This window comes from Artemia sp. Qi Xiang Cuo, chromosome 10 (genome assembly GCF_049724085.1).
Source record: "Artemia sp. Qi Xiang Cuo chromosome 10, ASM4972408v1, whole genome shotgun sequence".
NCBI lineage: Eukaryota > Metazoa > Arthropoda > Branchiopoda > Anostraca > Artemiidae > Artemia > Artemia sp. Qi Xiang Cuo.
This window is the reverse complement of record NC_142803.1, coordinates 73,143,990-73,157,868: the sequence shown is the minus strand read 5'-3', so window position 1 is coordinate 73,157,868 and position 13,879 is coordinate 73,143,990. Positions and strand designations below refer to the sequence as shown.

The window sequence follows — 13,879 nt, the reverse complement described above, 5'->3', positions numbered from 1 at the left end:
TGCAATTTTATTTGTTTATTTTCCATGGTCCTTGATTCTTAGGAAAATAAACAAATCAAGTCATGCACATAGTTTCCACGTTATAAATATTGGTATCAATTATTTAAATGGCTCCCTTTTTTCTTTCTTCGTTCTTTCTTTCTTTTTTTCTTTTTTCTTTCTCATATTTACTGAAAATAATATTACTGACAAAAAAAGGCATCTCAGAGAACTGATTTTAAAACTTGAGTTTTCCGGGGCGTTTCTTAGGGCGTATCACCTAAAATGTTACAAAATTGTGATATAATCTGCATTTGATACCTCCCCCTCCCCCTAAAAATTATCTCCCTCCCCTCAAAATTACCCCCCCCCCCCCATAAAAAATTACCTCCCCCTCCCCATAAGAAAATTACCTCCCCCTCATCCTAAAAATTTGCATATTGGGTAATATTTTGCCCAATGCAACGTTTCGCCCAATTTGGGCAATATTGTCCCAATTTCGCCCAGGGTAATAGTTGAATTAAGTTTTGATTTCTCAGGTTGAGATTCGAAAGAAGGGCTATAATATAACGGGAGAACTATATAAAGGGGCAAGGTCTGGTGGTCTCTCCCCGACCCTCGCTAATTAATGCAGGATTGTCAAGCTTATTGTCACCTATGGCTCTTTTTTTTCTTCTTTCGTATCCCTAATCCCCAGAGAGTAAATTTCTCTCACCTATAAAAAAAAATCAGTTAATATTTTTTTTGATGAAAATCGGGATATATATATATATATATATATATATATATATATATATATATATATATATATATATATATATATATATATATATATATATATTTTTTTTTTTTTTTTTTTTTTTTTTTATACAGGAAAACGAAAAATACCGAATTCACGCATTCCAGTATATAAAAATGAACTACAAAAAAGTCACTTAAAAACTCAAGCTACCGGACGAAAAACATAGTTGAAGATCATTTTTAAACCAGTGGTGGTTCTGGGCTCTCTTGCGCCCAGGGCAAATTCATGATTAGCCTCCGCCCCCTCTTTCCTCTCACGAAACTTTTTAGAACATATTTTACCAAAATTTTTCTTTATTGATAAATTATTTTTTTTAGTTTATTATCTAAATTATTTAATTATTATTTTTTATTTTATTAGTTAATGATCTATTAATTGTTTCCATCTATTGATAAATTTCAAAATAACAAAATTATTATTTCCGTTAGATTATTCGTTCGAAATTTTGCGCCCCCTAAAACTTGGGTGCAAGGGGCAAATTCTCTCTGTACCTCCCTTAAAACCACCTCTGGGTAAACGAAGGCCGGTCATCCCCGAATGTGGTGGAAAGAGGTTATAACTTGGTATCACATTAAGTGATGATCTCTCGTTTGGAGATCACATCAGCCAGATCACAGCAAAGCCATCTGGTTTTCTAAAATTCTTTGCAAATCTAAGAAGGTTTCGAATGACAGAGCAACTCCTTCTTTCGTGCTATAAAACTTATGTAATGCCCGTAATGATGTACGGCTGTCCTGCCTGGCACCCGTCGCTTACAGAGAAGCACAGAGTCGAATTGGAAACACATCAGAAGAGAGCCTGCAAAATACTTCTTGGGCCGAATTATAAAAACTATGAACAAAGCCTTAGCCAACTCCTTAGCTCCCAAGCCAACTCCAAAGCCTTAGCTCTCAACCCTGGAGGAAAGGAGGCATGAAATACTGATGAAGTTTGGAGCTGACATCCTCAACACACCGAGATATCCTTCCTCCGTTTACTTCAGAGACCCACGCACACAAAACAAGGTTGGCAACTCTGAAAGAGTGAAAAAAAACTGCTGGAATGCCCGCCTACCCACTCGACGACAAGATATCTAAAATCGTTTGTCTACGTTTTAAACTACGTCAGATGTTATAACAATAGTGTCCTGAAGTAGAGGTGATGGTTCATCATTTGTGTTTTTCTTGGTGCTCTGTCTTTTTGTGTTTTTTTTATTTTTGTGCTTAAATTGACGATACCCATGTTATTGCAGTGTAATAAAGGGAACGAATAAAGATTATTATTATTATTATAAGAAAGGCTTTAAAAGAAACTGGAACTAATTGAAAGGGGTTAAAGAGTGAAGCTTTGAATAGATGGGGGGGGGGGGTTGAGCAGAAGCGTGCGTAGCTGCATTGCCTCTGGTCGTTTGATGCTCCAGTTAGCTGTTAGTAGTAATAATGGCAGTGTTTGTAAATCTAATTTAATGCAAATTCTTCATTGTACAGGTGAACACAAGTATTGGCACAGAGCAAGTTATAACACAGTCAAAGCAAGACTCTAATCAGGCTGTAATTTTGACTTCTCCAATGCATCAAACATCACAATTTATCATACAAAATACTTCACAGATGAACAACCAACCACTGATCATTAGGATGCAAGGGCCTCCAACTAGTCAACCAGTAAGTTTTCATAACTTACCCCTTTAACGCTTTAAATTTAGCCCTTTCAGCTTGCCCCATAACTAACCCCTCTTAACGATTAAGTCACTGTCGCTATAGCTACTAGTAAGTAAGATCAGTTGGGGCTGACCGTAAGACTGTAGTCAATGGACTTTTATTATTATTATAACTATTATTATTATTATTATTATATTTTTTATTATAGTTTTTTGATTACAGTCATACGGCTGACCGTTTGACTGTAATCAATGGACTTGTTTTATTATTCTTTCGTTGGTTATGATTTGAAGTGCTTTTGACCTTTCAAAGAAACTAAATAATAAGAGCAATAATAATCTTTCAAGAGATTCATTACTTTTTGCTCTTATTAGCAACAAATATATTTATGTATATAGCCTATATATAGGTAGGCTATACATAGCCTATATATAGGTAGGCTATACATTTTTAGAAAATAAGAAGAAAAAATACAATTTTTATAAATAAATTAAAATAAACGGCAAATGAACCTCTAATCTTTACTTACAGAAGACCCCCCCCCCAAAAAAAAAAAAAATTATATATATATATATTCTTATCAAAGAAGATAATTAGAGCTTACATTAAAGTTAATTAATAATAACATAAACGGCCGTTCTGGAACTTTACAGTAAGATCTAACCGGAGTTGAACTTCAGTTTATATAAGCTCCCTTATATTTATATGCTATTAGCTATGGAGATTAAGGCTATATGATGTGAATTACAAGGAATAATTTCTATTCGACCTTTACTCGTCATGCTTGTTGAATTTGAATATTGCGCCATCCAGATAGAAGAAAATAAACTGAACTGAAATTACTAGTAAAACTAAAAACACTAAGTAGCCTGCCTCTAAGCATGAAGTTAAAAATATATAAGTAATTAATATTTATTATAATAATATGATAATTAATAAAATAATACAGAATACTATAATAAATAATTAATATAAGTAAAATATATATAAGTAATATAATATAAGTAAAATATAAGGAATTGTATATTATATATTTTAGGTTAGTCTATTTTAGTATATATATATATATATATATATATATATATATATATATATATATATATATATATATATATATATATATATATATATATATATATATAATTTTTTAGTTTTGTTGCTTTTTTTCTACGCTGAAGACGCCTTGTTAGATACGAGCGAAATATTCGTTTGATATTTGTTGCTTTTTCTTCGTTCATTTACTGGCCATAGACTCGTTTGTCGTCTTTATATCCATTTCTTTGTGTTTTTTGCCATGGCTGGCCAGTTCGGCTTTAGATCTTTTAAGCATGAAGTTGTTAAGCCTTAGTGGTTTTGTTGTATTTTATAAGTGATTAAATGGGAATTTTAGATTTTAAAGCAGGAACTAAGTTTCTGCTTCGTTTAAGTTTCTTAAGTTTCCGGTAAGTTTCTGCTTGATACATATTCTAGTCTTATGCCGTACCTGACTCACGATTCAAGCTATCAATCATTCTGCATTATTACTGCAATAACTTTGGTCTATTATAGTCGAGTATTGGGACACCAAAATTATAATAAATAAATTTTATTTATTATATAAATAAAAATAAATAAATTTTGTTTATATTATAATATATTATATATTTTTTTTAATATATATATATTATATATATACATTATATATATCATATTATATATATTGTTTTATATTATATATTATATTATATATATATTATATTATATATTATATATATATATATATATATATATATATATATATATATATATATATATATATATATATATATATATATATTTATATATTTATATATTTATATATATATATATATATATATATATATATATATATATATATATATATATATATAATCTATAATATATTATAATATTTTTATATTATAAAAATAAATAAATTTTCACCTATTTGACTGTAACTCGAAAAAAAAAAAAATATCCTCGAAACTACTTCAGTTCAACTTCTCGAGTTTTCGGGTCTTTTTCGAAATAGTACCCCGAGTCAACTTAGTTACTTCTAAGTCAATTAACACAAAAAAAATATTGTCTATACACTTAATACATAAGGGGATTCGATACCTTGAAAATTGTTTTGTGGGTTCCAGCGTCGGCAGACCGTCTCAGAGACGAAGGAGCTATTAGCGAATTTTACCAGCACCACAAGGAACTCCCAAATAAATATGAGTATTTTTTAATTGGGGCAATAAATGGGTGAACAGTTCGAAAATCAAACGAGACAAATCAAAATTTAAAATCAAAAATACGTATAATCTCTTGCTAATTGCTAAGCAAAGTGCTGTCTATTCAATGTAAATATAGCATAAATAATACACATCACGTGTTGGTAACATTTAGAATCAAGACAGATAGCATAACAGAGCCCCCGCCCCCCCTCCAAAACTTTTAAATTATTTAAGTGATACCTCCTTTGAGCTGATTTTTAATGTTTTCTAGGCAGATCTGCTAAAGTATTTTTAGTGACCGCCATTTTTTTATCTTTAAAAAGAAACTTCTGCTCCGTTCAGTGGAAATACAGAATTCTTACTTAGAAGTTAAATGCTTTTTTTGAAATTTTTGGAAAAATAGGTGTTATTTTTCTGTCATTTATTCCGACCTCCTTTCCAAGTTCTACAAGTTATGACAAGACCGTCCAATCAATTCTAAACAGTTAGGCCACATAAACTACAAAAGTTTATGTTTGACGAGGTGGGTGGTCCTTTAGGGTATCGATTTCCCTTAAATAAACTTGTTCTTTGTCAGTAAATCTTAGTGTCCCAGCCAGGATCGTATCCGGAGGGATACTGGGTCTATCCTCTCCCCACAGTTCTTCGATTCGTAAAAATGTAAAACCTGACCCAAAACTTGAAAAAGTTGAAATTTGCTCAGATAGCTGGACGGAGCTGGGGCAATTAATATTACTATTTGGCAAGTGATTGGACACGGTGGGCATCCATGAACAAGTGCTAAATTGAGAGAGAAATTTGGGACTATATTTGGGGACGCCCGTCTGCCCAGAGTCTCGGGCAAGTGACCCAAAAATTTGAAACATTTGTTAGAAATTGAAATTTTCTCAGAATGTGGGGCTGAGCTTAGGCAACAAATGGTACTATTTGGAAGATGAAGATGGCTTTAAACGATTGTTTGCCTGTTATTTGAAGCAAAATAATGGTCCCATGTCAATTCTAAATTCTTGGTCAGCCTTCTTAAGACCATTGGCGGGCGTGCCTTGTTTGCCTCTCATTCTAGGCAATCTAACGGTCTTATGTCAATTTTAAATTCTTGGTCAACATGACTGAGACTCTAGGCAGGCGTGCTTTTCCAAAAACTAACAAACAAGTATGTTTCCAATAAGAGAGTCATACTTACTCCCGTCATTTACCCGTGCCGCAGCCATTTAAACATTTGCCTCTGAATTACTGGGACTACCTGTCTTGGCTTTTCTCTTTCTACAATTAGCCATGTCTTGATGTAACCTATTGCAAAATACTTGATAACTTCAATTCAATTGTGTTTAAGTTTTTTTGTAAACAACCCACTATCACCTCTTAAAAAACAAATCCTGGGTACACCCTTGTTCCCTGTAAAATTAATTTTTGTCAACGCTGTGACCTGGAGTATGCCAGTATTAGTTTTGGAACGTTCATAGCCGCTTCTTTGGGGAGTCGTGATCTAAGAGGGACAGAGGGAGGGAATAAATTCTTTTAGATTGGATGGATGGGGAGGGTTGGGCCAAATTTCTGGCTCAGTTTCTAATGACGCACATTTCAAATTTCTGGTACATTTTTAACCGTCATTCTTATGACGGTTAAAAATACGGTCAGTTTCAAATACTTATAGATAAAAGGAGCAAGGCAACTTTAAGCCCGAAAATTCCATCTAAGACCCTAAAACTCCCTCTTCCACATCAAGGCTATGAATATTTTGTCACTTTCTAATTACTAAATTGGATTTTTCATTGCAACAGTGCTTTTTTTTAAGTGTCTCCGTTTTTGTAAATTGCAAATTCGCATAAAACGCTAGGTTGTGGCACAAATAAAAAAGTGGCATAATAAAAAATATGGCATAACAAAAACAATGATATTCATTTTTTTTTTCTAAGTATCAAGGACATCAAGATAAAAATAATTCTGTTCCTATGCCTATTTCTGGTTTATTCATAACTGAAAACCACACTTTTCTAAGATTTTTCTTTTGAATATTTCAAAATTAGGAAGTTTTTAAGGCAGTATCACATTTGTCAGTGTTGCCATATTCAACCGCGAAATATTTATTTAAAACTGTTTAATTTAACTAATCAGCTAAAAGTCATCAGGTAAAATTAACAGGGGTTTTTATCTGCAAATTTGAAACATTAACGATCTCTTACTTGCTGAAGACAAACCACATCTTCAAAGGAAATTTTTCAAAGGCTCATTTTTACTGATTTTTCACCCACTTTTCTTTTTTCTGAGTCGGCACCCTATCAAAAACTGCGTAACTGCAGATAGGGGTTTTTCATTAAAAATTCGATTCGTGATATATATGCGCCTGTGTAAGCTTATGCTTAACCTATTAAGATTTCATTTCATTTTTAAAAACCATTTAAGATTCCATTTCATTTTTAAAAAGCAGTTATGATTTCATTTCATTTTAAATACCAATCAAGATTTCATTTCATTTTTAAAAACCAATTAAGATTTCATTTCATTGTTAAAAACCAATTAATATTTCATTTCATTTTTAAAAAGCAATTAAGATTTCATTTCATTGTTAAAAACCAATTAAGATTTCATTTCATTTTTAAAAACCAATTAAGATTTCATTTCATTTTTAAAAACCAATTAAGATTTCATTTCATTGTTAAAAACCAATTAAGATTTCATTTCATTTTTAAAAACCAATTAAGATTTCATTTCATTTTTAAAAACCAATTAAGATTTCATTTCATTTTTAAAAACCAATTAAGATTTCATTTCATTGTTAAAAACCAATTAAGATTTCATTTCATTTTTAAAAACCAATTAAGATTTCATTTCATTTTTAAAAACCAATTAAGATTTCATTTCATTTTTAAAAAGCAGTTAAGATTTCATTTCATTTTTAAAAACCAATTAAGATTTCATTTCATTGTTAAAAATCAATTAAGATTTCATTTCATTTTTAAAAACCAATTAAGATTTCATTTCATTGTTAAAAACCAATTAAGATTTCATTTCATTTTTAAAAACCAATTAAGATTTCATTTCATTGTTAAAAACCAATTAAGATTTCATTTCATTTCTAAAAACCAATTAAGATTTCATTTCATTTCTAAAAACCAATTAAGATTTTATTTCATTCTTAAAAACCAATTAATATTTCATTTCATTTTTGAAAAGCAGTTAAGATTTCATTTCATTGTTAAAAACCAATTAAGATTTCATTTCATTTTTAAAAACCAATTAAGATTTCATTTCATTTTTAAAAACCAATTAAGATTTCATTTCATTGTTAAAAACCAATTAAGATTTCATTTCATTTTTAAAAAGCAGTTAAGATTTCATTTCATTTTTAAAAACCAATTAAGATTTCATTTCATTGTTAAAAACCAATTAATATTTCATTTCATTTTTAAAAAGCAATTAAGATTTCATTTCATTGTTAAAAACCAATTAAGATTTCATTTCATTTTTAAAAACCAATTAAGATTTCATTTCATTTTTAAAAACCAATTAAGATTTCATTTCATTTTTAAAAAGCAGTTATGATTTCATTTCATTTTAAATACCAATCAAGATTTCATTTCATTTCTAAAAACCAATTAAGATTTCATTTCATTGTTAAAAACCAATTAAGATTTCATTTCATTTTTAAAAACCAATTAAGATTTCATTTCATTGTTAAAAACCAATTAAGATTTCATTTCATTTTTAAAAACCAATTAAGATTTCATTTCATTCTTAAAAAGCAGTTATGATTTCATTTCATTTTAAATACCAATCAAGATTTCATTTCATTTCTAAAAAACAATTAAGATTTCATTTCATTGTTAAAAACCAATTAAGATTTCATTTCATTTTTAAAAACCAATTAAGATTTCATTTCATTGTTAAAAACCAATTAAGATTTCATTTCATTTTTAAAAACCAATTAAGATTTCATTTCATTGTTAAAAACCAATTAAGATTTCATTTCATTTAAAAAAGCAGTTGAGATCTCATTTCATTTTTAAAAACCAATTAAGATTTCATTTCATTTCTAAAAACCAATTAAGATTTCATTTCATTTCTAAAAACCAATTAAGATTTCATTTCATTGTTAAAAACCAATTAATATTTCATTTCATATTTAAAAAGCAGTTAAGATTTAATTTCATTGTTAAAAACCAATTAAGATTTCATTTCATTTTTAAAAACCAATTAAGATTTCATTTCATTTTTAAAAAGCAGTTAAGATTTCATTTCATTGTTAAAAACCAATTAAGATTTCATTTCATTTTTAAAAACCAATTAAGATTTCATTTCATTGTTAAAAACCAATTAAGATTTCATTTCATTGTTAAAAACCAATTAAGATTTCATTTAATTTTTAAAAAGCAGTTAAGATTTCATTTCATTGTTAAAAACCAATTAAGATTTCATTTCATTTCTAAAAACCAATTAAGATTTTATTTCATTGTTAAAAACCAATTAAGATTTCATTTCATTTTTAAAAAGCAGTTAAGATTTCATTTCATTTTTAAAAACCAATTAAGATTTCATTTCATTGTTAAAAACCAATTAAGATTTCATTTCATTTTTAAAAACCAATTAAGATTTCATTGTATTTTTACTGTCCTTGGTTTTTTAAGAATGAGATTTTTAGAAATACAGAAGAAACAAATGACTTTTTTTGTTCTAGGGTCGGTTTCAGGCTCCTCAGGCTCATAGCTTGATCCGTTTAGCCACACCAGGGCCACGTCAAGTTAATCCCAAAGATGCAATAAGACATGCTGAACGCTTCCGTTTTGAAGAGCCAAGATGGACGCCACGAAGCATGCAGGGTCAACTTCCACAACCTCTACGGGTGGCATCAGCTCCTCTTCCACCAAATGTTCGTCTTGTGCAGCCAAGTGTTCAGAATGAGCAGCCATCACGCGCTGCAAGTGTTCCGGACCAGCAGAATTATAGACTTCGACAAGCTGACAGAGTTAAATTTGATGGATACAACTCTGATTACCAGCAGATTGATACTCGATATTATCAGAGAAATAATTTGTATGAAAACCAGTTTAGTAATTATGAACAGAATATAGAAATCAAATGTGAATGTCGCGTTACTGCGTGGGCGATGTGTATCAAATGTGGCGCGTTTAGTCATGGTGATTGCATGACTGCAAGTCAAATATGCAGCTCTTGTCTTGTAAAGTAGCTGCGTTAAATATGGTATAATAGTCAAATTTTATGTGGCATATGCACCATGACTAAACGTCATGGCATATGCACCATGACTAAACGTCATGGCATATGCACCATGACTAAACGTCATGGTATGTGCACCATGACTGAACGTCATGACATATGCACCATGACTAAACGTCATGACATATGCACCATAACTAAACGTCATGGCATATGCACCATGACTAAAATATCATATGCCGCTTTTTATGTGGCATATGATATTTAAATGGTGCGTGTTTGGTCATGGTGGCTTCATAACTCCAAGTCACAGTCTTTTCTTGTAATATAGTGTGTTATAAACGTATCAAAATTAACAAACATTACGTGGCACATATGCTGCACATTTGGTTTGCATAAGTGGCATATAGGGCATATTTAGACATGGTAACACTTGGCTCTTGTCTTGCAAAATAGTTAATGTTTGTTGAAAGTTGTCTATTTAGATGTGGTGACTGCATAGCTGGAAGATAGATATACAGAGTTTGTCTCGAACAATAGTTAATTTGTGTTAAATCTGGCAAAACTACATACATACACATTATGTGGCATATATACATGATATGTGGTATAATATGTGGCGCGTTTAATCATTGTACCTTGACTCCAAATATGACGGAAAATATGCAGTTCTTGTAATATAAAATATTTCAGTGTACAGTTTTCATAAATAAATCAGACATTCAGCATGTGTGTGCTGACAATTTATCCCCGCCTATTGGCATATATTTTGTGTTGGAGTGCGATTTAAAAAATGAAATTGTGATTCCTAGCCAAATTATAAAATAATTATGAAAGAGTTCACCTAATTCTATATTCTATGACCTAATTCTATCTGAGCATGAATGAATTTATCGCGAACTACATATTTAACCGAGGGGAGGGGGTCCTGTTTTCTTTTACATGTAATTGAGTCTTTCTCTTTTACAGGTGCACACAAATTGTCAAAATTACAAATTACACCTAGAATTTAAGCCTATGACATTATCTGGCTAAAATATGATTGTCAAAGTTCTATATTTCTACTAAGTAAAACAAACAAAAAAATGAAAAAGAAAAAGGAAAGTGAAACTCAGATAATTTACCAAATCGTCGCTGCTACACCTACGGTGGTATCTGACATTTTCAAACCTCAGAAACAATAACAAAACCGTTTGCTGAGCTGCAGTCAAGAACAGGGTCAGTAGGGCAGTGCATGTTCATTCACACTTCTTCCTCCTCATTACCCTGTACATATTATGTCGTTGCTGTTACGCCTAAAGCTCGTATCTGACATTTTCAAACCTCTGAAACAATAACAACACCGTTTGTTGAGCTACATTCAAGGACAGAGTCAGTAGGGCAGTGCATGTTCATTCACACTTCTTCCTCCTCATTACCCTGTACATATTATGTCGTTGCTGTTACGCCTAAAGCTCGTATCTGACATTTTCAAACCTCTGAAACAATAACAACACCGTTTGTTGAGCTACATTCAAGGACAGAGTCAGTAGGGCAGTGCATGTTCATTCACACTTCTTCCTCCTCATTACCCTGTACATATTATGTCGTTGCTGTTACGCCTAAAGCTCGTATCTGACATTTTCAAACCTCAGAAACAATAACAACACCGTTTGTTGAGCTACATTCAAGGACAGAGTCAGTAGGGCAGTGCATGTTCATTCACACTTCTTCCTCCTCATTACCCTGTACATATTATGTCGTTGCTGTTACGCCTAAAGCTCGTATCTGACATTTTCAAACCTCTGAAACAATAACAACACCGTTTGTTGAGCTACATTCAAGGACAGAGTCAGTAGGGCAGTGCATGTTCATTCACACTTCTTCCTCCTCATTACCCTGTACATATTATGTCGTTGCTGTTACGCCTAAAGCTCGTATCTGACATTTTCAAACCTCTGAAACAATAACAACACCGTTTCTTGAGCTACATTCAAGGACAGAGTCAGTAGGGCAGTGCATGTTCATTCACACTTCTTCCTCCTCATTACCCTGTACATATTATGTCGTTGCTGTTACGCCTAAAGCTCGTATCTGACATTTTCAAACCTCTGAAACAATAACAACACCGTTTGTTGAGCTACATTCAAGGACAGAGTCAGTAGGGCAGTGCATGTTCATTCACACTTCTTCCTCCTCATTACCCTGTACATATTATGTCGTTGCTGTTACGCCTAAAGCTCGTATCTGACATTTTCAAACCTCTGAAACAATAACAACACCGTTTGTTGAGCTACATTCAAGGACAGAGTCAGTAGGGCAGTGCATGTTCATTCACACTTCTTCCTCCTCATTACCCTGTACATATTATGTCGTTGCTGTTACGCCTAAAGCTCGTATCTGACATTTTCAAACCTCTGAAACAATAACAACACCGTTTGTTGAGCTACATTCAAGGACAGAGTCAGTAGGGCAGTGCATGTTCATTCACACTTCTTCCTCCTCATTACCCTGTACATATTATGTCGTTGCTGTTACGCCTAAAGGCCGTATCTGACATTTTCAAACCTCAGAAACAATAACAACACCGTCAGAAGTCAGAAGGGCAGTGTAAGTTCATTCACGCTTCTTTCTCCTCATTACCCTGTACAAATTATCTCGTTGCTGTTACGCCTAAGGCTGTATCTGACATTTTCAAACCTCCAAAATAATTGTCAAAACTGTTTGCTCAGCTGGATTCAAGGGGAGGGTCAGCAGTTCAATGGATGTTCAGTCACACTTCCATCCTCCTCATATACATTATGTTACTGATCTGCACTTTGAGAACAACCTAACGAATGGTTTCGGGCAATAACTTTAGACGTGTGAAAGTGTCGGATACGACCTTTAGCGTAACAGCGACGATATCATTATGACTGCTAAATATAGTCAGGGCTACCACCCCTGTGGATTTACCCTGGAAATTTAAGTTTTTAGTCTTTAACTTGGATCGTTGAGGAGTATATATTAAACAATATTGTCCCATTTGTATTATTTATTTAACACCCGGACATTTTCTTTCACACTTCGGGAATATTTTGCAATTAAATTTTGAGGTATTGATAAACTTTAAGTGACAGTCCTCGGAAAGGTTATTCATTCATTCGCATAGCCCAAAAATATTCGCAACCTGAGAATAAAATTGTTCTACTGCTCGGAAACTCTTTCCGAAAAGCGCTATTGAAGGTTTTGACCGTTCCTTTTTCAACGCTCCACAGGGCAGCAAAATTGATGCTCTCTGCACATAAAAAAATATTGATAATTTTGCTCGTAGGATGGTTTTGCCCTCAAAAAAAAAAAAAAAAAAAAAAAGAATTGAGTCGATTGAGATAGAACAGAATTTTCAAAGGCAACAGAGGATCGTACAGAACCGGTTCTTTCTTTTGCACCCGGGGCAAAATCATGATTACCGCCCCCTTCACCCGTCTTCCAAAATTTTCAGTTCAAATTTTAACAAAATTTTTATTTCTTAAAAAATTGATTTACAATTAATTAATAATTTATTTTTTATTTATTATTGTTTTGATTACGCTATTATTATTAATTATTTTTTAATTTGTTTTTAGTAATTACTTAATAATTTATTAATTAATTTCTTTTATTGTTTCTTTTTATTATTCATTTATTATTAATTACTTCATTTCAAAATGATTAAAATTTCAAAAATTACAAAATGATTAAAACCGTTAGATTATTTATTTGAAATTTTGCATCCACAAAATTTCTACGCTCGGTGCCCCCCCCCCCCCCTAAAAAACCGACTCCGTCAGAACCCCGACATGACCATCTTAAAGAGCGCGAAAAAATTGCCCTGAATGACAGAAGACCGAAATTTTGGTTTCTCACGGAATAGGAGAATTTGGCTCTCAGGTCGGGCTTTGCTGAACATGACCCAAGTTCCAAACGTTTTAATTTTTTCATCACATATGTGTGTATAATGCACTATATGCACTATAATGCACTAATCGTGCACTATATGTATTATAATAAGATGGTAGAGTTTGGTAGTAGTTAAGAGGATCAGTCAAAATAATACCTCAAAATAT

General features: G+C 31.8%; 1 protein-coding gene across 2 annotated transcripts in view; it reads left to right on the top strand.

Annotated features, from left to right (window-relative positions):
• The window catches only part of Asx (transcriptional regulator additional sex combs), an 89,095-nt gene extending 75,529 nt beyond the window's left edge, over positions 1–13,566 (top strand). For both annotated transcript variants that reach the window (XM_089095708.1, XM_089095707.1), the window contains exons 9-10: positions 2,248–2,424; positions 9,316–13,566. In XM_089095708.1, the coding sequence (XP_088951834.1) occupies positions 2,248–2,424; positions 9,316–9,825 (687 nt within the window). In that variant the 3' untranslated portion in view covers positions 9,826–13,566. The remainder of the gene's footprint in view (positions 1–2,247; positions 2,425–9,315) is intronic.
• The last annotated feature ends 313 nt before the right edge of the window (positions 13,567–13,879 follow it).